Source organism: Lycorma delicatula, chromosome 9 (genome assembly GCF_047948215.1).
Source record: "Lycorma delicatula isolate Av1 chromosome 9, ASM4794821v1, whole genome shotgun sequence".
Taxonomy (NCBI): domain Eukaryota; kingdom Metazoa; phylum Arthropoda; class Insecta; order Hemiptera; family Fulgoridae; genus Lycorma; species Lycorma delicatula.
This window is the reverse complement of record NC_134463.1, coordinates 128,803,849-128,830,695: the sequence shown is the minus strand read 5'-3', so window position 1 is coordinate 128,830,695 and position 26,847 is coordinate 128,803,849. Positions and strand designations below refer to the sequence as shown.

Genomic DNA, 26,847 nt, shown 5'->3' with positions numbered 1-26,847 from the left:
AAATACTATTGACTAACGCATTATAATGTATTATATGTAATGTATCATAAGTTAAGGAAAAGAGCCGATAAAATAAACTAAATGTTGAAAATGTATGTTTTATATAGTGTACACCCGTTTAACATACAAGCAAACAGGATTGACATTTGAAAAAGTAAAAAATAAATATCGTTACTTTTTTGCTTTCTATTAGCAAAATCACCGTAGAAGCCTGAATTTCTAACAATATTTGTTATTCGCATACGATCAGTAAATCGATTTATACTGAGGCCTATGCAATTTACTCCGCCATGAGAGTTATTGAGACCAGTAGTGACGACAGCTTCTTGGTAATTACCTACTCTATAAGTATACACACAATGAGTGTTCTCGAGAGTTTGAGCTGCAGACGATCTGACTCCCGTCATCCAAACCTCTATGGTGCCCTCTCAAGAATAAATAAGCACCGGTACTGGTACGGGTCCCGGGCCGTTGCGGCAACCTCGGGAACGAACGGGCTGACGAGGCTACCAATAAACGGCAATAAATGGCCACAGAGTAGAATTAACATGTGAAAGCGACTTCATGGAAACAGTCCGTGAAGTCCTCCCGGGGCCTTACACGTCATCCGGAAGAACGTGTTCGAGAAACCTTTTATCCCAAGCGACAGAAGAGACCAAGTCATCCTAACTCGGTTGAGGATTGAACACGCAAGGCTTACCCACGCCCGTCTATTTGGATCTCCTCGGCAGAATTGTGAGGCGTGCAATGTAAAACGGTCCGTAAATCAGTCGCTCATAAACCGCCAAATGTTCGGATCTATTCGACAAAAATTGACCCGGGTTCAGAAGTGAAGCGTTTACTATACCGTAAGGAACACATGCGGTTTCTCTCCGATAGCGGGATGAAGGAAGTAATTTAGCGGTTTTGCTTTTATGAGATCCCTTACGGAATACTATATGCGCACTGTAGTTTCAACATTTATTACCCTTTTATTATTCTTGTTCAAAATTGTGTTTATTATGATCATGTAGCTATATTTAAGTCGCTAATGACTATAATTGTTTATGCGATTAAAAATAAAAATATTAAAAAAAAGAATCGTGTTGTAGATATTTAATAAAAGCGTAGAAACTGTAATAGTTATCATACGTTAATTATTGTCATCGATATCAGAGTTTCCGTCATCCGTAGAACTGCAATTATCTTTGTAATCAGTTAACCGCAAATAATCGTCCTCGGTTCCATCGACAGCATTCGAAGTACAATGTTTCTTGAACGGCTTTTTAATCAAATCATCCGATATTTGTGACCGAACCGCAATGATCCGCTTGCAAAACTACAGAAAGGCGGTTCTTTAATTTTACGGAACGGTGTAGTCTTCTGTTTCACGTCGACCATCCGGTTTGTGTAGTGTTTACGGAGTTGGTTTTTAAACGGTCGGTTTTCCTAGAAATCTAGAGGGCGAAAAAAGATGTCATTCGACCAGGATTAATAAGCCTGATCGTACTTTCTAGCGATCGGTCTCTGCTTTACATTATCGGTCTTACGATCCCTAAAAATGTCCGTTAAAGAATGGAAAATTTTCTTAATAAACGCCCTGGTCGATGCTCTCAGACGCATTTAATTCAGTCCCGAACTAATTCGTTATTCATCCGTCCCTTTTCCTGCGCTCGTATCACAATGTCGGGTGGAAATTCCACCTTTCGGTAGAGGTTTACTTTTAAAAATACATGCGGGGTAATTTTTCCCGTTTGAAAGTACTGTCGGCACCACCGAGCGACGTTGTTTTTCATAACAGGCAGTTTATATTCGAACGCTTTTCGCACCTACACTTTCAACTGTTGCCGGTGGCGTTTCGAAGTCACCGACGTCTAGTCCGCATTCCCGATTGGATTTAGGGGATAATTGTACCTTTTTCGTAAAGTTATGGCAAATCTGAAATTTTGCCAGTATATATTCGTACGCTTACGGTAGCCGCTGAGCTATTGACACGTGAAATATGTTCTATGCATATAAAAGCATTTACATATATTTATTTACACAGACATTTTTTGTTAAATTTCTGTATTTAACAGCTAAAAACGTTAAACTTCGAACGTTTGTTAAATTTAATATTTTTAATTAAAAATTAAGTTTAAATTAAATATGTGTGTGTACGCACACATACGTATATATATATCTTGTATGTTGTGGCTGTGTGCGCGCCTGTAACCCATGTATGTAAGTCGATCGTTGAAACAATAAAAGTGTGAGATGTTAATCGATTAAAATTCGCAAATTATGCAGCGAGTTTGTTGATTGTAGATTAAATCGTTACAGAGATATAAAGCCGAACGTATATAAAAGTCTGAATGTGTAAATACAGAATCCGGATTTTATTTTTCTTTTAAATTTAATATATTTATAACAGTCGAAAAATTGCAATACGGAGTGTGAATGCTTGTTGAAACGAACGAGCGACGTAATACAATCGCTCGGATACAACTCTCTTTTGTCTTCATAATTAGAAAAAAATAAAATACGACAACGCTAATTTAGAAAGCCAAGGACTAGTCGGTCCTTTCCTGTCCTTCCACAAAGAAAAATTAAATTAAAAAAGCTGCAGAATAAAAACAGAATTCGAATGTAATGATAATAACACGATAAAAGTATAAAAACAAAAGCGGTAACTAAAAAAATTGTTTATACAAGACGACGGATTGTAAATGATCGATAATAGGTTGTATTATCCGCCGGATGTATTATTAATCCACCGGATTAGAAAGAAAATCTATCTGTACGTTGCTACAGCTTCACTCCTGGACGGTTAATCCATTTTTAATGAAGCCTGCACGTCTATTACATTTTTGTTTTAATTCGATGGCTATACAGTAGTAATTCAAACGAATGCAGGAGGTCCGTCTCCTCCTCACCCAAAACGTTTTCGTCGATGGTCGTTTCTCGTTTAATAATCAATAAATAAGGACATTAATTCTTTAACTTTCTACAAGTCTCAATAAATTTTATTCAAAAGAAATCAGAAGATCGAGCGGCGGCAATATTATTACATGCTCGATCCATTTTAAACACCATTAAAAATTATCAAATTTTGAGTTTTAATATAACAGTGATTTAATTATCAAAAAACTATCCTAAGAATTATTTCGCATGAATCTACTTAATTATTTTTATAATTTTTACTTTTCCAGCTTCAGAGTTATATTTTACTATTACAACTAGTACATTACAAAACTATTATAAAATAATATATTGTGTTTTATATATATATGTAGTACTTATAATAGTTATATTTCTACATTAAAGAGATTTTAATCGGGTCAAATTTTCCATTTTGGAGTTTTTGTACTATAACAAAAAAAAACCACAATTTAGCATTGAGAAATTTCACAGCATGACCATATTATAGCCTATGTTTTTGCTTGATATCTCCGAACTGAATAAACTGATGAGGATGAGATTTAGCAAGATGATTTCTGTGCACAGTGAAAATCATGCCGTTAAAGTTTTATTATAAAAAGCGAAGGAGGCAGGAAGAAAAGGACCTCTTTGGTTCCGTTTCACAAAATGTTAATCGAAGCGCAAGTAAATTTTTTCGTACAGTTTTATTACCCGTTAGGTAGCTAAGATATTATTCAAAAAGGGGTGCGAGGCAAAAAACCTTTTCTTCTCTTTTGTTTTCTGTACTTGAAGTCGCATTCTTGTATTCGTTAGACGATTCCGTTACATTAATGCATCGCTTCGGTTAGAATTACTTTTTCAAACCGGTCGACCGGGTCCACGTTACCGATAACAAAAAGATCGGTTCAACATCCCCACCCCAAGTACTTCCAGTTTTATTTATATCTTTTTCGGAATTTATTCCTCGTCGAGTCGTCAAACTGTGTGTAATGTCTAGTAAGTGCAGCGCATCGATGGCGGAAGTTATGAAAGGTGAAACGGATATAAATCGATCTTCGTAGTCGGCAGTTAAAATTCAGATACCACAAATATCTGCGACAAAATTCGGGTAGATTATTATAAAGAACCAAATTATTTAATATACAATCGATCGAAAAAAAACAACTGCTTGCGAGGTGAATACGAAATCGACGCTTAGCCAAATTCAGATTTTTAAAAGTCATTATGACACATTTTAATTTTCTTCGAACAGAAAACAAAAATAAAAAAAACACGCGTATCCAAAATCAGTTTTTGAGAATTAAAATTATTAAAAAATAAAATAAAAAAGGGTAAACGTTTTAAATAGACTAATTTATCAATCGATCAATTTTAGTCGTTCTTAAATGAGAAAAAAAAATCCCTACTTTATCGATAAAACTACAATTTTTATTTTTCCAAAAATAAATAACTTTTTTCAGCCCGCTTTTCCTCCTACGCTTGTATCAGTAAACGAAGTTAGGGACTCGGGTGAAACTTTGGTTAAATTTTATCGAAAAAGACGTTTAAAGACGCATATTCCTGTAACTAAGAACTTTGTTAGAAACCGGTTGCACGACTAATAATAATAGAAAGTTGTACTACAACCTAAAGGCGATTATAATTAATTAACAGTTTAAGGTAGGATCGACACAAATATTCATATTCAACTTGCAGCAAAAATTACATAATCCGTATTCCAAAACGGGATGGCAGTCGAAATATAAATATCGCTGAGAATTCAAAATTTTCTACGATAAAGGTTATAGTCCTTTTTTCACGATTAATTTACATCAGGCTGGAAGCGGGTTATATTTTTAATTTAGTAAACGACAGCCAAAAAAGCTCAGCAGGAAAATGTTGCTATGCGGTTGGTTTTATCGACAATTAAACGATTAAGATTTGCGCGATTATTTTATTTAAACCTATTCTTTTTATAAAAGTTGTGAACCACATTTAATGGGCAAACATTTGGGTCTGTTCGGTATCAGAAGTAGACGACCTTGATTCCGTAGATTTTTGCGTGATTTTAGACCTGATTACAGCAAATTTAAAAAATATTTTTTAAGAAAAAAGTTAACCTCAAATAAAACTAATAAATCAAATAAAATTGCTAATATTTTGGTCTGTTCTAGATTACAGGTAGACGTCCTGATCCTGAAAAAAAATTTTTCAGTCGATCATTTGATAGACAGCCGTTTGCATACTGGCTTTTAATGTAATCGGTTTAATATGATGATACACGTGGCAGAAATAAGTAACGGTAAGTAAACAATGGCAAATGAAAAAAGAAATGGTTTTTTTTCTAAGTTGAACAATGTAGATCTCTTGTTTGTTTTATTAATTTATTATTTTTTTAAATCAATGACTTTTTTTTATAAAAACATGAAAATGTTCCTGTCGATCAGACAAAGTGGAAAAAGATCCCTGAGCACCCTCAATTAATATATATACTAAAAGTTGTCTCACTACCATTTTGCCATTTGTTTATAAATAAAATTTAAGAACCGAGTTGTTTTCACTATTTTGGTTGCAGGTCATTAAATATAGATTTACAAAAAGAAAAAAACATCTTGACAAAAATGTAGAGCGGAAAATTCTAACAAAAAATTCTACGGACATATACGACCAAATGAAAAATAAATGAGCCACCGCAATAAACAGTAGTGCTCTATATACTGCCTATGCGGAGAGATATGAGGTAGCCGGCGTCATCGTTTCAACACGCGCGCGCGATGTTCAAATACCTATAATCTAAGATAGAAAATGCAAAAAAATAAAAACGCCGTCGATAAATGATACTTAAAGTAATAACTTTTGGTAAATTTAAAAGAATTTGCTACATTTAGAAATAACATATTATAGTATAATGTTGTCAGGTCGAAGCATTTTCAAATTTGTGTATCAAAGGCCTGTAAATAAAAAACAAATTTAAAAAAAATCGAAAAACCTACGCGAATATATTCTGAAGGTGATTATCCACGAACGTAATAAGTTCGCGGCGAGACACGAGGTGTGTGAGAAAAATAACACTGCGAGCGATCTGGCAACGCTGTGTCTACCGGTCTGCTCTAGACCGGTTTGTTCATCCCTTCCACACGCTCAGTACGAGTTTCAACTCCGTTCAGCCAATACGTTATTTTTGTCGGCGCCATCAGTGAAGTTGTGTTTTTGTTGCGCGTTACGAAAATGGAGCATCGGAATTTAGAGCGACGTTGTGGAATCAAGTTTTGTGTTAAACTTGGGGGATCCGCGAGTGTGACTTTTGAAGTTGAAACAGGCCGACAGGGAACATCCCTTATCAAGAGCACAAGTTTTCCGCCGGCATAAATCATTTTTGGAAGGCCGAGACCACATTGAAGATCAACCTCGCTCAGGGAGACCTTCGACTTCAAAATTTGACGTAAACGTTGAGCGTGTCAGGGTTCTTGTGAGATCACACCGTCTTTTAACAATTGATGACAAGTGAACGGTTAAACCTCACGACGGAACAGAAGGACGATCGAAGAAACGTGTGCGTTGATCTTCTTGAGAGGATTGAAAACGACCAAGAATTCTTCAATCGTGTGATCACAGGTGATGAATCCCGGATATTTGAGTACGATCCTGAAACAAAGCGAAGAGCGGCACACTCCGTCATCCCCTCGACCGATAAAATGTCGAATGAGCAAATCAAAGATCAAAACCGTGCCGATTTGCTTTTTTGACAGTAGGGATATCGTGCATAAAGAATATGTTCCTCCGGGACAAACTGTCAATCGAGTGTTTTTCAAAGGTGTCCTGAAAGGCTCAGGAAAAGAGCCTTAATTCGCGTGAGAACAGACATTGCAGACAAGTGGATACTTCATCGTGACAATGCCCCGTGTCACACGGCCATTTCCATAAGGGAATTTTTTACCTCAAAACGCATTCCTACGGTTCCTAAACCCCCTATTTACCTGATTTGAGTCCTTGCGACATTTTCCTTTTCCCAAAATTGAAACGTGTCTTAAAAGGTCGTCATTTTGGAACTCTGGAGAACATTCAAAAGACTGTGACCGACCGGTTAAAAGCCCTACCGGTTGAAGCCTTCCAGCGCTGCTACCAGGAATGGGAACAACGACTCCGCCGGTGATAGCTGCCCAAGGGAACTACTTTGAAGGGGATAATATCGTTTGAAAAAAATAAAAACTTTGGTAAGTAAAAAGTCAGTCTCATTACTTTTCTCATACACCTCGTATATTATCTTTTTTTTAATATTAGTACCGTATTTCAAAAAACGTATTTTGGGACTTTCGCTAATTACAAAACACCGATCGTAACATACTAAAATTTTACGAAGTTAAATATTAAACGGTAGCAGTAGTTAGGGGAAAATACTTACTTTTAGATGGTAATATCAGTTTTACATAAATTTTAATTTTTGATCGAGTTTTCTGAGCGTAACGTTAGTAAAATGCGTCAATGCGCATCAAACAGTAATATAAATAAACGAAAAAAGTTAACAAAAACGGACTTTACGTTAAACTTTGTAACATATCGAGAAATATGTACTTCATTGAGCGTTAACCTTCGATTTAATTGTTTTTTTTTTTTAATTTTCAAGATTTATGGCTTAACATAAAAAACAACTTTTTTTTTGCTTTTGATGTAACAGATCACTCTCATCTTTATTTACGATCTTATGTAAACGTAACTAGAAATTAATCGCGTAAAATTTTCTGTTCTACAACTTTTGTTTTACATATTTTTCGATAAATTCTGTATTTAACTAGTTACGACCGAAAAACGGGACTACCACACGTTTACGTGGATATAGGGCCGGCCATTTTAATAGATCCACCCGAATATCTCAAACATTTTTTGATAAGGCTCTCGAATTTTAGTACGTTAATCGAGACACGCTTAAGGACCTTTTCCATCCGGTCCGATCGACAGGAAAATTTTGCTCCTAGATTTACGTTTTGAATCTGACGTTCCTACTATAAAAAATATGGTGGAAATCGGCAGCGTATGAAAAGATACTATGCCTGACCGGGATTCCGAACCCGAGACCTCCAAATGCAGAGACGCTACCGATTAGGCCACGGAAGTCGGCAAAACAAGTAATTTTATTAAATGTGTTTTTTTTTAAATCTATTTCAAAAATGAAAAGCTATTTATTTTGAGACTGAAATGAATACATCGCACGGCCAACTTTCGTACTGGATCGTTGGGGCAAGACGTAACTACCGACGTAAAGGAAACTATCTATGAACACTACAGTGTAAATAATTGGACAGAAATTAAACAACGACAATTCTCATGTGAAAAATTTTTATCCTGCGCTATTAATCTATACTTATTATTTATTGTTCGTATTTTGCCCGAATGAAAGCCTCGTAGTTTTGCTTCAGCGCATCGTTATTAAGCGTTTGAGGGTTAAATTAATAACAGACAGTTTTCACTTAATTACTTGGAACATATTACTGATACGCATTGAAGGTGAACGGGGAGGTGTTGTCATTAACTTCCTGGAAACAGGAATGATGTCGGTATGCGTCATTTTCTATATACGAGTACATATATTAAATATACGTATACGTAAATATATATTTAAAACGATTACTTTATTTCTCAACCCGGTCCTGTTACTTAATTATATTTTTTATACATATTTATTCCCTTTTAACAGTCTTTTAGTTACCAAAATAATCTGCCGTTTTTCTTGCGTGTTTATTTTAGGCCAGTTATAAGTTAAAAAAAAATTGTACGCTTGATATTAAAGTAATGAACAAAACTTTACAGCAACAAAACTCTACCTGTGATCTAGAATCGACCAGAATGTCTGTAGATTAGTACTTTGACTTATTAACGGGATAAACATTTTTGTAAAAAAATGTATTATAAATAAACAAAAAAAATCACGTAAACGATAAACCTCTCATCATCATTAAAAGCAAATCCACAACAGCATTTACCTAATGACCTTTTCTGTCTGCTGTTTACTAAATATTTAACACACTTCCATATTAATGAAATTAATTACGAAAAAGTGCGCCAACATCAGGAATTTTTTATTTATTTAGTTAAAACAAAGAATTGTTAAAAAATATTAACAGGAAGCGTTCACATCTACACCGTGCCGCTAATTCAGTTGAATCCTTTTAGGGGTACCCACCGGGTCGGTCTAGTGGTGAACGTGTCTTCGCAAATCAGCTGATTTGGAAGTCGAGAGTTCCTGCGTTCAAATCCTATTAAAGCCAGTTACTTGTACACGGATTTGAATACTAGATCGTGGATACCGGTGATCTTTGGCGGTTGGATTTCAATTAAACACACATCTCAGGAATTTTCGAACTGAGACTGTACAAGACTACACTCATAAATATCATCCTCTTAAGTAATACCTGACGACGATTCCCGGAGGCTACACAGGAAAAAATATCCTTTTAGGGGCGGTTAAAAGAGACAATTTTAAAGGTATTTCACAGAATTTTTGTGTGATATTGTGCTGAATTTCAGGTTTCCATCAAAAGCTTACAAAAGTTCAATTTGTACCGTCACTTAAAAAAAAATAGTTTATAAGAAATTTGTGAAGTCGGAATATTAAAATGAATTTATGAAATAAAAATAAATATCATCAATTTTGAAATAAAAATTGTTAATTTTAATTTAATTTTAAAAAAATGTTCGATGAATTCCCTTAATGTCGATCTCGTCTTCTTCAGATCTCGTAAAGTGAAATTTAAAATGAGATGTTAAAATTTATAAATTTCATCCGTGGGTTATTTTAAATTAGATTAATGTGCACATCGCTGGCAGAAATCCAACTAGAATGATATATATATATATATATATTTATATATATATATATATATATATATATATATATATAACGGTTATGAAAAATCGGTTTGCTAATTTTTTTTTAAGAGCGTTTACATAGGCGTGAGGAAAATCCGTTCTCAAATTACTACTTAAGGGAATTTCCCGCCACTACCTCATAATTATTACTAAGGGTTGAAACCTGTTTCTTTTACTTTATAAATTTTCGTTTAAAGAAAAATAATTTTTTAAATCTCAGATTTTTAGATCGAAAACAATATTTAATTTTAATCTAAATCTTTAAGTTCGGAGATTCTTTTATAAAATTATATATTATTTTTGTTCAATTTAATTCCTTTTTTTCGATAATATTTTTAGCGATATTAGTTTTACGCAGGAAAACGTTGAACCGTCTTTGAGATAAGATATCTCGATCGTAAAAAAAAAAATGAAAAATTAATTAATTAATCTTACGAGTAATTTATTTAGCTTAATCGTAAAAATATATGCCGATTAGACACCAAATTAAATAAATGTTATTAACTATTTTTTTTTTTTACTTGAATTTATCTTTAAAAAAAATCGATAAACTACGAGAATAAAAAAAATCAAGATTATACAACCTGGGAGGTTAATTTTTCAACCGATTAAATTATGGGAAAAAATTAACTTTTTTATTTATCGATTCATTTACGGTTATTACAGATGTGTACCTCACCCTTAATGAATGATCTATGATATTACATGACTTTTCGAAACGTGTGAATATCAGGTCAAACCTGACCGACATGCAAATCCAGAACCTTCCGGATCAGATAATTTAATTATAATTTAAAAAAAAATTAATAATAACGATTCACTTCTGTTTATATAAATGACATACGTCTCCGTGGCAGTATCTCTGCCTATTATCAGAAAGGTTCGGGTTCGAATCACGATTAGGTCTGCAATTTGTCACAAGTTAAAATTAAATATTAACTTAAAAGAAATAGCAAGTAGTTATTTATATATGACAAAAATCTACAGTATCCAATCGAATTTATTAATAAAAATATTATTATTTCTCAGCAAAAACAGACAAAATAACGAGTTAATTAATCGGGAAAAACTCTAAAATCAGTCGTTTGTCAAAATATACTTGTCTATTAACAAAAAAAAAAAACTTGCATAGGTCAATAAAATTACCCAGACGAAATACTCTACACTAAAACAAGCGATTTATAATAATAGCAAAATGCGTACACCAACACACACTGTTATTGAAAATTAGAAAATTTAACCTAAATTCTGTTAAAGTATTTTTTCTACAAAAAATAAATAAATACAGTATGATGTAGAGGATGATTATAAATGGAAGGGGGGGGGGGGATTGTTACTATATAAGTAAACTGAGAAATAAGAACATGACGGATTCGGTAAATTTTAACACTCGTGCATAACACCTGATTAAAAAAAAAAGTAACTGTACGTTCAAAAAACTAACAAATTCACAAGTATTTTCTAAAGAATAGTTTTTTTTTCAATGGCCACAAGAAATGACATCACCAGTTGCTAATCCTATTTACTTATAACAACTCGCTAAGATGTTGCCTTTACTATGATGACATCTGTTCACTCTCGACCTATCATCAAAAAGAAATAAATACATACTGCACGCAACAAGACATTAAGTTTATATCCCGATGATCGGAATCTTTCGTTGTGTTTTACTACCAAACTACTTACAACATTACAAACATTTGTACAACGTACAAACATTATAAATAAAATAAACGATTTTACAACAACAAAAAAAGTCTAAATCTGTGAATCGACAATATTAAAATAACGGCGACAAATATTAAAATTTCCCGCTAAGGTGAATTATGAAGTTCATTAACATTACAACACATATGATTTCTGAAAAATAAAACAAAATATATTAATAATATACGACGGTATTAAACTACATCAGTAACATTATTGTATCACGAACTGTTCCCAGCGATTTTAAGTGTACACCATGTTATGTTTACAAACAAAGGATGTTATGAATTAAAACTAAATCGAATATATATAAAATATAATACAAATAATTAAGTTACCTTGCCCGACGGGTAGATACGGCAACGGTATTGGAGTAGGTACATTAATATCAACCAGGTGTGACAGAACAATGACTGCCATTATTATTGTGGGCTTTACTCCAGGCACCAACATCATTGTTAGCTACGGAGAGCGACGGGGGAAAATTTTAGATATATTTACTTCACTACTATCTCACATCGTAACTGCACCACATTAACACATCAAACATTAAATAAATAACACACCACCTGCCATAATTTATATACAAATAATTATTACTGCCTGTCATTAGCTACCACTAAACTATTTCACACACGTCATTGTTAAAATCCAACAGCTACATTCCTATTACCTCACGAATCGTTCAAAACCCACTGAACTCCGCGCAGGTTGTTGTTGGCTTCTTTGACAGGTAGAGGGGTCGTAAAATTCCCTTGTTTTCCCTTTATAATATTCAAAAACGTTAATAATCTATAATTATAACATTCAAACTACAAAAGGTATTTTACAACTTCAAAACCAATTTAGTTTTTTAATTTGTATTAACGATTAATTTTTAAAACTGATTTTTATAAAAGGGAAATTCTAATATTAAAGAGAAATTTTGTATATTAATAATTCCCTTTAGCAACGTCTTGTTCATACTGTATAAGTTTGTAAGATGTTCGAAGAATGTTTTGTTGAAAATATATTGTATAATTAATTATTTAATTCCGTAAAAATATTTCAGAATCAATCAAGAACAAAGATTTTGTAAAATTTAATTTACTAGACAATTCGAATGAGATTTCTTACGGTAAAATATTTATAGTGTTACCACCTACATATAAATAGTTTTCTTGTTTATATTTTCTACGTTAATTATTTTAATTCATATTAATTCTTTTTTATATTAAGCCAAAATTATAGAGTCCTTTTAAATATAAAGAAGTAAAATTCAATTGTTTATCATTCGTTTATTTATTATTTTTATCCATAAAATTTACATCTGTACTTTAAATTACACAGCTTATTAGTCGCCAAGTGCAAATGGACGTTTCTTCCATGTTGAAGGATCGAAATCGTAAAAAAAAGAAAACGACAGGATTTTTCAGCTCATCAACCCAAAAGGACTAAGAGCCCATTAGACCCAAAAGGGGTTTTTCTTTGCTTATGTCTAAAAAGGATTTGTCATAGATTGTTAATTCTGGATTTGTAGGCAGTCACAAAATTTCGAGGCTCTATCGAAACACCTCCCTTCAAAATGTTCATTTAAAAATCCCTTAGCAACAGAGCAAAGTGAGCTGGATCTCTATCTTTCTGTAAACTGACAGTTAATTTCATATTGATCAATAGAAAATAATTTTCAATCGTGTTAAAGTACAGGATTCTGTTGACACTTCCTGAAAAAAAAGTATGATCCTGTCAAATGTGTTTCAGACATTGCTGCCCAGATCAATACATGTAGTGATAATGTGATTTTTCTTCATAAAAATGAGGATTTTCTTTACACCAAACATACAAGTTCCAAGATCTATTAATCAGGTAAATGATACTTTCGTCGGAGAAGAAATTTGGTTTTTGCAATTGAACATCGGGAAAAGCCTTAAAAGATCCTTCCAATAAGTTTTCCTTAAACTGCTAAGGAATCTCATTAACACAAATAGGCTTAAGGAATTTAAACCAGAGATTTTTTTTTCATTATATTCTGAAGTAGTGAATGGGGAATATTTAGCTCTGAAGACGTTTTCTGTTGACTTAAGAGGTCATAAACATGATTCCTCAATTTTATCAAAGCTACTGGTCCACCTTGTTTAAAATCAAGTAATGATCAAATGTTTTTTGTCCCATTTTTAGATGTGACTATTGATGGAGCTTCCTTAACAAAACCAAATGGCAACTGTGCTTGCCATTTTAATTTAATATTGCACAAGTCAAAAATTTCATTGAACACGCGAAAATAACATCAACATCTGATGAATTTGGCACTTTGTTGAGTAAATGAAAGAAGCCGATTAACCGTTACAATCTGATGATGTACAGTGTTACAAAATGTATGTTATATTATTGAAAGGAACTTTATGCTTAGACTGTATTTGAGTTATCTTAAACCATAACTTTATTTATTTTTTTTTTCATTTCACTCTATTTTTAATATGCTCATAATATCTGCGATAAAAATATATATTATTTTATTTTGTTTAATTTAACTTCAAATAAGTCTTATATTTAATTGTTTTTTTTTTTTTTAATTAATAAAAACGAAAACAAAAAATTAAGTTAAATGAAGGTGTGTGTCTCTTATAAGGTTGAATATCACTCAGATTTTGAAGAACCTTGTGCAGAAATATTAATCACCATCCGCTTGGCTGAAAGGTAACAGGAAATGTTATTACGAATTATTGCCTTAGTAAGCCTGGCATGAAATGCTGAGTTATTCTTGGGAATGAGTATATCATTTTTAGATTTGTCTTCATTTTGTGTCCAGTCACAGATAAAAATTACTTTTATGACATCTATATACAAACAACACAATAACAAAAATGTTATGTTCCCAGCATATGAATTAAACTATTAAATATTTTGTACTCCCTTTTTTTTAACTCTGGTGAATTTCTTGTCAATCTTTCTTTGTTTTTCTAATTATCTTCTTCTGATGATACAGTAATGAGTACACCTTAATCAGAATATACTAGTCCTTTTTTTACTTTAATCTACACACTTCATTCTACAAATTAACTCCTCTTTCTGCAGCAGAAATTTGACTGCAGCTTTCTGCAGTTAAGTTGAATGTTTCAATACGCTATACAGTTCTGAAGATGCGTAAAGAAGTCAATTTGAACATAGTAGACAGTATTTGAGTAGAATAGATGTCAACTACATGAGATAGAAGTACTGCTTGTATGCAAGACGTTCAACTCAATTTGCAGACATTCCTCTGTAAGTAGATAAATGATCCATTTTTCACTAACCATCTTTTATCTTTCTCCCCATCGGTTATTGGGTCCACACTAGGACCCAATAAATGTGCTTTTGTAGATACTGTTTGATTTGGAGGAGACAATTCTGTTTATGGATCTATTCAAGGCTTTTGTTTCCTATCCAATGCAAAAATATTTGTGGGAAAAGCACAGCTTCCTAACCATTCCTAATAAATACATGTGAACCTGGATATCAGGATGTGGACCAGGCTCGGTTATTAAACTTGTGTTAGAAATTAGAATCCAAAATAAAGCCTTTATAAATGAGCATATGCAGATATACTGTTATTTATGTAGATTCTATATTTCTTGATGATATTACTCATATTATATAAAGTAATAAAAATATATATTCATTCCCAAGAAAAAAATTGTAATTTGTTACTGAAAACTAAAACATTACCACAACACTTTTTTTTAAGAGCATATATCCTTTAGTATCTATACTGCTGGTTGTATTAAGGTAAAGCTTAACCTTGTTTTTTCACATTACTAAATCATATAAAATAACTCTTTTCTACACCAAAAAACTGTTCGTTATACTTTATAAATTTATAATGCGTTATACATTATTAATTACCTAATAAGAGTTATTACATTATAAAGAGTATTAAGATACGTTATTAAGAGTATTTCCAAATACTCTTGTAACGCAAATTTTCAAAATCTTTTTTGGAGTATTTCCTAAAATCCATTTTTGCTTTCATAAAAAATTAAAATGACTGCAGTTTTGTAAATGGATTGGCCATTAATAAATGTATAAATATGTCATAATTTTTAATTCAAATAATAAACTTTATAATATTGTTCGGCTCTTTATTAAGGAATTTTTGTTATAATCGTAATGATAATTTTCATAAATGTAAAAGTAAATGATAATCTGTAACAAAATTCTTTAATACATAATATTAAATGTTTTAAGGCCTTTTGTTTAATTTTTCTTTTAAAATATTGTGCTGGTTAGTGTTTAAGAGATGAGCATTGCAAACAGAGTTTAATTAAATTAATCTTTCACTCTGATCATGTCAAAAATTCCCATGTCAAAAAAGGAAGTGTACCAGCGTTTGCCTGGATTGATAAAGAAGGGAATCTGTAGTAAATCCTTCATCAGAGCAGCATCATAAAATACACGATTAATTTTTTTTTTTTTTTCTCTTCAGTCATTTGACTGGTTTGATGCAGCTCTCCAAGATTCCCTATCTGGTGCTAGTCGTTTCATTTCAGTATACCCTCTACATCCTACATCCCTAACAATTTGTTTTACATATTCCAAATGTGGCCTGCCTACACAATTTTTCCCTTCTACCTGTCCTTCCAATATTAAAGCGACTATTCCAGGATGCCTTAGTATGTGGCCTATAAGTCTGTCTCTTCTTTTAACTATATTTTTCCAAATGCTTCTTTCTTCATCTATTTGCCGCAATACCTCTTCATTTGTCACTTTATCCACCCATCTGATTTATAACATTCTCCTATAGCACCGCATTTCAAAAGCTTCTAATCTTTTCTGCTCAGATACTCCGATTGTCCAAGTTTCACTTCCATATAAAGCGACACTCCAAACATACACTTTCAAAAATCTTTTCCTGAGATTTAAATTAATTTTTGATGTAAACAAATTATATTTCTTACTGAAGGCTCGTTTAGCTTGTGCTATTCGGCATTTTATATCGCTCCTGCTTCATCCATCTTTAGTAATTCTACTTTCCAAATAACAAAATTCTTCTACCTCCATAATCTTTTCTCCTCCTATTTTCACATTCAGTGGTCCATCTTTGTTATTTCTACTACATTTCATTACTTTTGTTTTGTTCTTGTTTATTTTCATGCGATAGTTCTTGCGTGTAGGACTTCATCTATGCCGTTCATTGTTTCTTCTAAATCCTTTTTACTCTCAGCTAGAATTACTATATCATCAGCAAATCGTAGCATCATTATCTTTTCACCTTGTACTGTTACTCCGAATCTAAATTGTTCTTTAACATCATTAACTGCTAGTTCCATGTAAAGATTAAAAAGTAACAGAGTTAGGGAACATCCTTGTCGGACTCCCTTTCTTATTACGGCTTCTTTCTTATGTTCTTCAATTATTACTGTTGCTGTTTGGTTCCTGTACATGTTAGCAATTGTTCTTCTATCTCTGTATTTGAAGCCTAATTTTTTTAAAATGCTGAACTTTTTATTCCAGTCTACGTTATCGAATGCCTTTTCTAGGTCTATAAACGCCAAGTATGTTGGTTTGTTTTTCTATTAATTAAAATATTCAAAATATATGTGATTAAAGCCCGTATTAATTACTTAAAATATAAACACGTGAAGTAATATAAGTGTAAATAAGTAAAGAAAGAAAATTTAGGAAAATAATAACAAATTATTCAGAAGGAATATCGAAGAAAGAAATCATTATTAATGATATCTTAAGAAAGAACTCATTATTTGAACAGAATGCAGAAAATTCAGGGTGATTTTTTTTTGTTGAAATTTTTTAGTATTATTTCAAAATTCATCGTCTGATTAATATTGTTTCTGTAAAAGGAAATATTTTAATTTTATTTAAAATACATCGGTAGGAAGATTTTTTAAAATGATTTGGTAATTTTTTAAAAATGGCAGTGAAATTATAATAAGGCTCTTTCTCATAGTTGAGATATTCTGTTGAGTCACACAAAAATAGTTTTGTTGTCTAGTTTTGGTAGAGAGGATATTGTTATTTTTTAATAACTTATTCTTTATAGCAAAGGCTGTACTTTCATAAATGTAAAAACAAGAAGTTAACATTTTTTATTTTCTAAACATCAGTATATGTATTACGCTTATGGGTGCTATCAACCTGTTGATCTTACAACTTATTTTTGTATGTTGAAAACTAGTTCTGACTTTTGAAGTCATCCCCAGAAATGTTATTACACTTAAGACAGGCGTATACATAAAGAAAATATATATTTAATAATAGCGATGAGGTTAGTGTTTTATTAAAATGCTTTAAAGTAAAACACTACAGTTTGATTGTGTTGTAAACAGATCATCTCAATGATGTTTATCATCTAATAAAACACCTAGAAATTTTGCTGTGTGGGCAACAGAAATAGTATTATTATGATTAATGGGAATTCCACACAAGCAATTAGCAATGCAATGTCTACCTAAGAAGTATAATTCATCAGTTTTATCCATAATAATTAAAGTTATACTGTTTATAATTCCTTCAATGAATATGAATAATTTTTTGAATTGAAAATGTAGAACTTTCAAGTCCTTTTAAATAATTGTCTTTGAATATAGATACGATTGTGTCATCTGCGAAGAGGATAACAATGATTTTGAAGTTAGTTCAACAATAATAAAAGCATGTTCATCTGTACATTATATCACATATTATTAAATTTTGGAGGATAGTTAACGACTTCACAACTACGCTGTCATATTGATAAAATTAAATAGCACTTTTGGGTAAGATGCTAACAATTTTGAGAAATATTTATATAAAAATTTTTCAAACGGGTATTAAATTAATTACCATTTATATCTTCTGTTTGACATTTTATCATAAATATAATAATGCAATACTATTAAATATTAATAAAAAATAAGCTTTCAAATTAATGGAATTCTTCTTAAACGTGCCTTTTAGGAAAAATTATCAGTACCTTCTTCATTATTGAATCTAATTGCATTGTTATTAACAGTACTTTTGAACAATAGTCTACAAATGTTACACGGTTCCTCACAGTAAAGTTATTATTTTATTTCTCATAGTATGTTTTATTATTATGTTACATGATCTTGTGAGTTTCATTTAAAATAATTATTTTGTTCTTTGTACTACAATATTATTAATTTAAAAAAAAAAACCTGAATTTTCTGTACCCTGTTCAACATGCACATGCTCAAATAATTTTCAGTAATACTTTCTGAATTGTTATTGTTTTGCAGTTATTTTTTATATTTATTCTTTTCACGTATCTACTTATTTAACTTAATATTATTTTATGTTTTTTTGTATTAAACAATATGTACTTTAATCAGATCTAATTTTTTTATTTTATAATTCTCTATTATGTGATACCGCTCTGATTATGATTTTACCATAATTTTCCTGATACATTCAGTCAAATATTAGGGCAGTTGCCCGAAATAACTTCTTTCTTCTATCTGTGGAGTAACATGTCTTTTTTTGTTTTTCTGGGTGTAAAATGCTTCCATGTTATCGCCTGGTCATAATCTGTTTTTTTATGTCTATTTAAATGAACACATTCGTTTTCAAATTATTGAACAATATTTATTAATTAAAACATAATAAACAATTACAAAAATGAACATTGAAAATGAATATTGAAAACTGTCATCTTAATGACTTAAATCCTAGCTTGATACCCTACATATATCAATATATCGAATGTTGGAAAACAACAATCGCTCACGTTTATTGAAAAATATTGAAATCAACAACATGAACAAAGTTATTAAAAGGTACATGCATAAATAAATATTGAAATTAAATATTGAATTATAATACTATTGAATCATCATGGTTAAAATTGTGGAACTTAAGTAGGTATAGAAGTATAATTTTGATATTTTAGTTGAATGGATACTTTTGAACTAATTTGAATTTATATACATATTTATTGATTTAAACTGTTGAAATATAAAAGTTATGAATTAAAAACCAGTCAGCTTTAAAAAAGATACAACATAGTCTTGCAGTCTTGTTGGCCGTCTATGTTCCCTTTCTGATCATTTCAGAATAGGGTGTTGCTGCACTCCAGGTTGCTCTTGAAGTTCCTGCATGGCCTCAGGAGGCTGTGAGTGGAGCTCCTATGGGAAACCTCTTCTTGGTTTGTCATATGTGCTTAGTAACAGAGCAAATGTTACTGTTTTCTTTGTTTTTGAATCGATAAAATAGTAATCGATCAATGTGTCTCTTCAGGGAATATCCGTTGCCATTGAGCTTAACAATGTAGTGAAATTTTCCAAGCTTCTGGACTACAGTTCCAAGTTTCCACATTGGTTTGCCAGTAGAGTACCACCTTGCTTGTATTCAATCTTCTACGCTTAGTTGATGTACTCTGGGAGTGATGTTGGAAGGCAATGGTGTACGTGGTGAAGGTCTAATATAATATGTAATCTTCATTATACGTATAATTCTGATGGAGATTTACCAGATGAGAGAGGTGTAGATCTATATTGCATTAAGATTTCTTGAAGTTTTCTTTGAACAGGTAGTTTAGATGAAGTCATTGCCTGTAGTTTTTGCTTGAAAGTCTGTACAAGTACATTGCGTTTGGTGAGCCCGTTGGTAGAATGACTTGGTGCTATAAACGTTTGGTATATGCCGTGGTCGGATCAGAATTTTATAAAGGTTTCACTTCTGAAGATCATTGTATTGTCGGAGACTGGTATTCTTAGTAAGCCGTGAGTTGAGAATACATCTTGAAGGTATTGAACGGTTGAATTTGTTATCAGGGCATTCTTGGAGTAATGGACTTCCAACCATCAGGAGTTTGCATCGACCAAGATAAAGAAGTGATGACCTCAAAATGGTCCCATGTAATCCATGTGAACCCTTTCAAAATTTTCTGAGGGTTCATCCCAGAGATGGATAGTTGCTTTTGAAGGGTTTTTCTTTATTCGTCAACAGTCTTGACAAATTCTGACAAGATTTTCTACGTATTTATCTAGATCTGGCCAGTAAAAATATTGTCTGGCCAACTGTTTCATGTTTACAATTCCCGCATGAGTGTGATGTAGTTCTGTGAAAACAATCTGATGCATTGAAGTTGCTATAACTACTTGTTGCCCTTTACAGATTATGCCATTTTGAATATAATGCTCAGAATTATAATTTTCACCATTCAATAGGTCTGATTTCAGTTTTGATAACCGTTCATCACGTGAAGTTTCTTCAGCGAGAGTTTTGTAATTTAATGTTTCGTTGGAAGTGTTAGAGATTACTTCACTAGAAATTAGAAGTACTTCTTCTTCCACATACTGTTTAATTTGAGAAATATTTTTTGAATAGGTTATCGGGATAGAAAATCAGCATGCACATTTTCTTCTGCTCATTTATCGGTTATGATAGTCAAAGTTTGTGAGCCAAGTTGCATAGCGTACAAGTCCTGAAGATGTCATAACTGGAAGTTTAGAATTTTCATGTAGACTGTGAGTCAGTGGATGGTTTTATTAGTATACAGCATGAAAATTTTCCCATATATATATAATAATAACATTTTTTAGGGTAAATATGATTGCTATTGCCTCCCTCTCAAACTGGCTATAATTCATTTTGGTTTTGTTAGTGAAAAAGAAGGGAAAGCAACAGGCCTTTCTACTCCGTTTATTGTATGTGAAAGTATTATCGATATCCCTGTCAGAGAAGCATTGTAGTTCACTGTCAGTGGAAGGTCTGGATTGAATGGGGTTAGTACATGATCACTTGCGATTTCGTTTTTCAGTTTTATAAATGCTGTTTCACATTTTGAGGACCAGTGGAATTTGTGATTTTTCTGAAGAAGTTATCTCAATTGAAAAGTAAGTGTTAAGGTATTTGGTATAAACTTTGCATAATAGGTAATCGTTCCTAAGAATCTCTTGGCATTACTTGACTTGCTGGTCTAGGTGTGTTTATAATGGCTGTGACATTAGTCAGATCTTTGGAAATTTTTCTTGTTCAATTACATAGTCTAGGTATGGGATTTAGTTCTGAAACATTTACACTTTTCTTTGTTGAGGTATAAATTGAATTCTTGTAATCTATCGAGGTAAGCCGTCAGGTTATTGTAGTATTTTTTCCATGTTTTTGCATGAACTATTATATTGTCAAAGTATGCTGTAACCCCTCTAAGTCCCCCCCAAGGCTTTGTTCATGATGAGATGAAAGTTATTTGGTACAGTTTTGATTACAAATGAGGCGATTGAAGGTATAACTTTCTTTATGGGTAATAATCATTTGAATTTTAGCACTCTCCTCATTGACTGATATGTGAAGATATGCTTTAACTAGATCTAGGGAGCAATAATATAAAGAATCGTTGAATGTTGTACGAAGGTTGTTGATTTTTGGTATAGGGTAGTGAGCATCTTGTACCTGGGGGTTCATCCCTATTTTGTAATCAACACACAGACGTATGGTACCATCGTGCTAGGGGATCACAACTAGTGAAGATGCCCAGTCACTTTCTTGGCCTTTTGAGATAATGCCTTGATTTTTGAGTTTGTTGAGTTCTAATTCTACCTTTATTTAGAGAGCGTGAGGAACTTACCTAGCTTTAAAAGTTAGGGGTTTCACATTTTTTCTAGTTTGAGAGAAATTGTAATGTTTCTTCATCTGCCAACTTGTTTTTTGAACAGATCGGCATATTTATTAAAGATTTTATGATGTGTTCTATGTTGGTTGGTAATACTGAATATAGTGAATTGTTATAAATCTTTTTGGTGTTGATATCTTGTAGGTGAATGTCCTAGTGCTTTATCCAGGAACGGCCCAAGAGTGGAGAAAAATTGTCTGGAACTATGTAAAGTCTTTCAGTTGATTTTCTATCCTTATATTAAACTTCTATCTCGGCAACTCCCAGTGGTGTAAATATGCCGGCAGTGTATGAGCGAAATCGTATTTTTGTATTCTGAAGTTAAGTACTCAGATTTAGTTTATCAAAATTTGATTTGTTTAACAGTGTTTGTCCAGCTCCAGAGTCCACTATAAACTGCTGGATTTTGTTGTTTATTTTTACTTGAATGAAGTATTTTTCTGTGTCTTGATCTGGACTATTAATCTCATTGTGAATTGATCTTGGAGGAAGGAATCTGCTTCTGCTTCTACTGCCTTTACACCTTTCTTTTCAGACATCAGTCTTTTTAAGTATACTTTTTCAACATGACTGCCTTGCATTTTACAGTATTCACACTTTAATCTAGATGGGTCAGCCCAACATTGGGACAAAGTATGACTATTCCTGGTACATTTTAAGCAGAGTCCTTCATTCCTACATATTTTAAATTAAGTCGAGGTCTTGGTGAGAATCTTGTTGGACGACTTTGGTGTTCCTTATAATATCTTGAATTTGTTGTGTCTCTAGGTTTTGAGGTAAAATTGCTTGTGCTCCTACTTCGTGGTCTAGAAACTCTGTGTACAATGGTTGAGGAATTTTCTACCGTGATATCGAATTGTTGATTACCAGCAATGATGTTTCTAAGGTTTGAGCTTTTGAAACATCTTGAAAAATTTTTGAGTTATCTACCAATAATTGATGACGTATGTCTTGGTTGGAAAGTCCTCCGATAAAATATGAATACAGATCCTACAGATTCTACAGATTAAACTTCAGATTCTACAATAAACTTTTTACATTCACATTGGCATTCACATGTTGAAATAAATTTATGTAATTGTGTAACAAAATCTTGAATTGGTTGATTAGATCCTTGTTTTTGTGAGAGGAATTTGTCTCTCAACTAAAACGGTTTTTTTGTTAGTTAACTGATCGTTCAAAGTTTTAGCTATTTCATCATAAGTTAGAGTATGTAGTCCTTTTAGTGCCACTGATAACTTTAATAGCTCAAAGTATTCATGGCTCATACTGTTTAAAAGAACTGTTTTGATGTGTCCTTATCTGCTGCTAATCCTTTCATAATAAGAAAGTTATAGAATCTTTCTTTGTATTATTGAAAATTTACTTTATCTTTGTCAAATTTTTTAAAAGTACTTACATTATGTTGCATTGGTTGAGGATTTTGATTAGTTTTGAATTGTTGTAACAGTGGTTGTTGCAGGTTATGAAGTTTTTTTGATATTGATAAAATTATATTTTGAAATATTTATATAATTAAAAAACAGTACTACAATTACGAATTAAACTGTTTGAATTTGATTGGATTTTAAAGAAAATATGAGTAAATTTGTTGAGAAGTTTGAACATGTAAACAAACAAGCAGAATGCAAGTACTTCTTTTAAATTGTTTGTACACAAAAGTTTTTTTTCTCCTCGTCACCACTTGTTATGTCTCCATTTAAATAAACACACGCATTTTAAAATTATAGAACAATATTTATTAATTAAAACATAATAAACAATTACAAAAGTGAACATTAAAAATGAATATTGAAAACTGCCATCTTAATGACTCCAAACCTAGTTTGATAATCTACATACATTGATATATCGAATGTTGGGATATAACCACTGATCTCTATATAACTGGATAGGGGGATCCTTATGGCATAAGATACAATTAAGTGTTCAATATTGATGCGTACTCCAGCGCTGTAGAATGAGATGTTGGGAACTAAATAAAACTATTGTATGCTTGCATACAATGGTTGTATGCTTGTATGCTCGTATAATGGTGATGGTAGGGCAGAGTTTTATCCCTACTCTTACAATTACCTCTGTGCATGCACCATTTCATTTTACTTAGATATGCTGGTTCTACCCTCATTTAGCGGTGTTAGTTTATGCTTCAAATTTTACCAATTCTCTAATACATGGGTCCCTATCCAGTTATATAAAGATCAATGAATTCAACATAAATTAATGGAATTTTTCTTTCACATGCCTTTCAGAACTAATTATCAATATCTTCTTCACTATAGTATCTAATTGCATGTTATTAACAGTACTTTTGAACAATAATCTGCAAATGTTATATGGTTTCTTACAGTAACATTATTCTTATTTTTCTTTTTCTTAATATGTTATATGATCTTGTGAGGTTCGTTTAAAAAAATAATTTTGTTCTTTGTACTACAATTATTAATTTAAAAAAACCCTGAATTTTCTGACCATGTTTAACATACACATAAATATGTTTTTTCAAATAATTTTCAGTAATACTTTTTGAATTGTTACTTATTTAGTTCTTTTTTTATATTTAATATTTTAATGTATCTGCTTATTTAACTTAATATTATTTTATGTGTTTTCATATTAAACAATATGTACTTTAATCACACCTATTTTTTTTATTTTACAATTGTCTGTTATGTGATACTGCACTGATTATGATTTTACCATAATATCCCTGACACATCCAATCAAATGTTAGGAAAGTTACCTGAGATAACTTCTTTTTCTACCTGTGAAGTAGCATGACTTTTTCTGGGGGTTTTTCTGTGTAAAAAGTAGTTTCAAGTTATAATCATCCCCTGGTCGTGATATATTTCTTGTCATAAACAAAGATATATCACTGTATATATATCCCACTTAAAATAATAAAATCACCATCTGCTTTATGGCAAATGGTATGAATACCTGAAACACACTACAGTAATTCAAATACTTCAATATAAATGGACGACCCTAAGAATCTGTAAAACATAACATTTCATTACCCCCTAGAATGTTTTGAATGTTAGTACCTAGGTTAAACTTGCAACATAATACCACATAACAGATACAGTTCACAAGGATGTGGTGCACTGTTACTTGGCAGCTGGAGCGTGTACAAACATGTGCATCTGTTTCCATCATCAGATATCCATGAGTGAGCCTAGTATGCCCTATTCGCAAACAGCAGATAATAACCTCCTCTTGATGGTTATTTCTGCATGAGGATCTCCACAGTGACACAGTGTTCTTGATTGGATGTTAGTTAAGTTTATTGTTAATATTAGCATCCCATTCACTTTGCCAATCATCATGCACCATCCTCTTTAGAAAACAGACAAGATCATTCGAAGCTAGGCGATTGGTGAAAGGAGGCTGGAAACAAGCCTCCTTTGCCACAACATCAGCACGCTTGTTGCCTAAAATCCCAATATGGCTGAGGATCCAGCAAAAGCTCACTGTTGTATTATGTTGATTCATTTATGGAATGACAAAATGAATCTCACAGACAAGTGGTATGACTGCCGATTCCTTATATAACATATATAATGTATAATATATATTATAACAGAATAAAATATTTATTTATTTAATTACCTCCAAAAAGCTCTAGAATAAAAATTCCCCATTAAATTTGAAAGCGAGTCGACTAATATTTCATAACTTTAAAATGTTACCTTGTTTATGTTAAAAAAGGTTTGTTGGGAATTTTCATCTTAGTTTTCGATGAGAGTGGATTTTAATATGAATTTTGGAGTATTCAGATGACTAGTAACTTACTTTATGTTTTTGTTGTGTAGAGTAATTGACTAATTTGTTTGACATACTTGAGTTTTACAGATATCTGATGAAGCTTTCTTATTTTGAGCTCTGCAGGCATTTGTGTTTATCATTCATATAATTAATGAACCAAATATATAGGTTGATATATCTATGGAATATTGGGTAACGATGACTTATTAAGTAGAACCTAGCAACAAATGGTGACCAGGGATATCACATGTTACGTATAATATTGCAAACTATGTAATCTATGTACTTATTTTTCCAAATAAGTATTTGGAAAAAACTCTCTTTTTATCAAATAGAACTTAGCAAACACTATTGGGGACAAAATAATCATTTTACTTGTTAAACAATTCAAATGAAAATTAAAGGTAATATTTTTAGAGGTATTCCTTTTATGATGTTATAAATAATGTTTCAAATACGTAACTGTCTGTCTGTTTATCCTATAAAAAGGGAATAATTATCAAAAAGTTAGAATGAGTTTACTAGATTCAAAAATGGGCTCTCAGATAACTATTTGGACCCACAAATATGGATCATGTAGATCAATAATTAGAAAGTTAAAAAAAGTTAACTTATCCCTGTATTTATATTTATAAATGAACAATATTTGCTGAAAAAATATGTCACCTGTTCTTAAAAAAAAAAACAATATTTATCTCTATCAAACCAGATAACAGAACTTTTTTTTCCTGTTTAGTCTCCAGGAATCACTATCAGGTATTACTTCAGGGGATGAATGAGGATGATATGTATGAATGTAAGTGAAGTGTAGCCTTGTACAGTCTCAGGTCGACTGTTTGTGAGATGTCTGGTTGATTGAAACCCAATCACCAAAGAACGCCGGTATCCATGACCTAGTATTCAAATCCGTATAAACGTAACTGCCTTTACCAGGATTTGAACGTTGGAACTTCTCAACTTTGAAATCAGCTGATTTGCAATGACGTGTTCACCACTAGACCAACCCGGTGAGTTCATTTAACTAACACAATACCTTTACTTACAAGAAAGGGCCTTATGTT

The 26,847-nt window shown here is 32.0% G+C and overlaps 1 protein-coding gene across 1 annotated transcript in view; it reads right to left on the bottom strand.

The window, feature by feature from the left end:
* Nucleotides 1-12,110, bottom strand: part of Kul (Kuzbanian-like) — a 383,998-nt gene extending 371,888 nt beyond the window's left edge. Inside the window, exon 1 of the mRNA XM_075375246.1 lies at nucleotides 11,769-12,110. Coding sequence (XP_075231361.1) covers nucleotides 11,769-11,886 — 118 coding nt within the window. The 5' untranslated portion in view covers nucleotides 11,887-12,110. The remainder of the gene's footprint in view (nucleotides 1-11,768) is intronic.
* Between the last annotated feature and the right edge of the window lie 14,737 nt (nucleotides 12,111-26,847).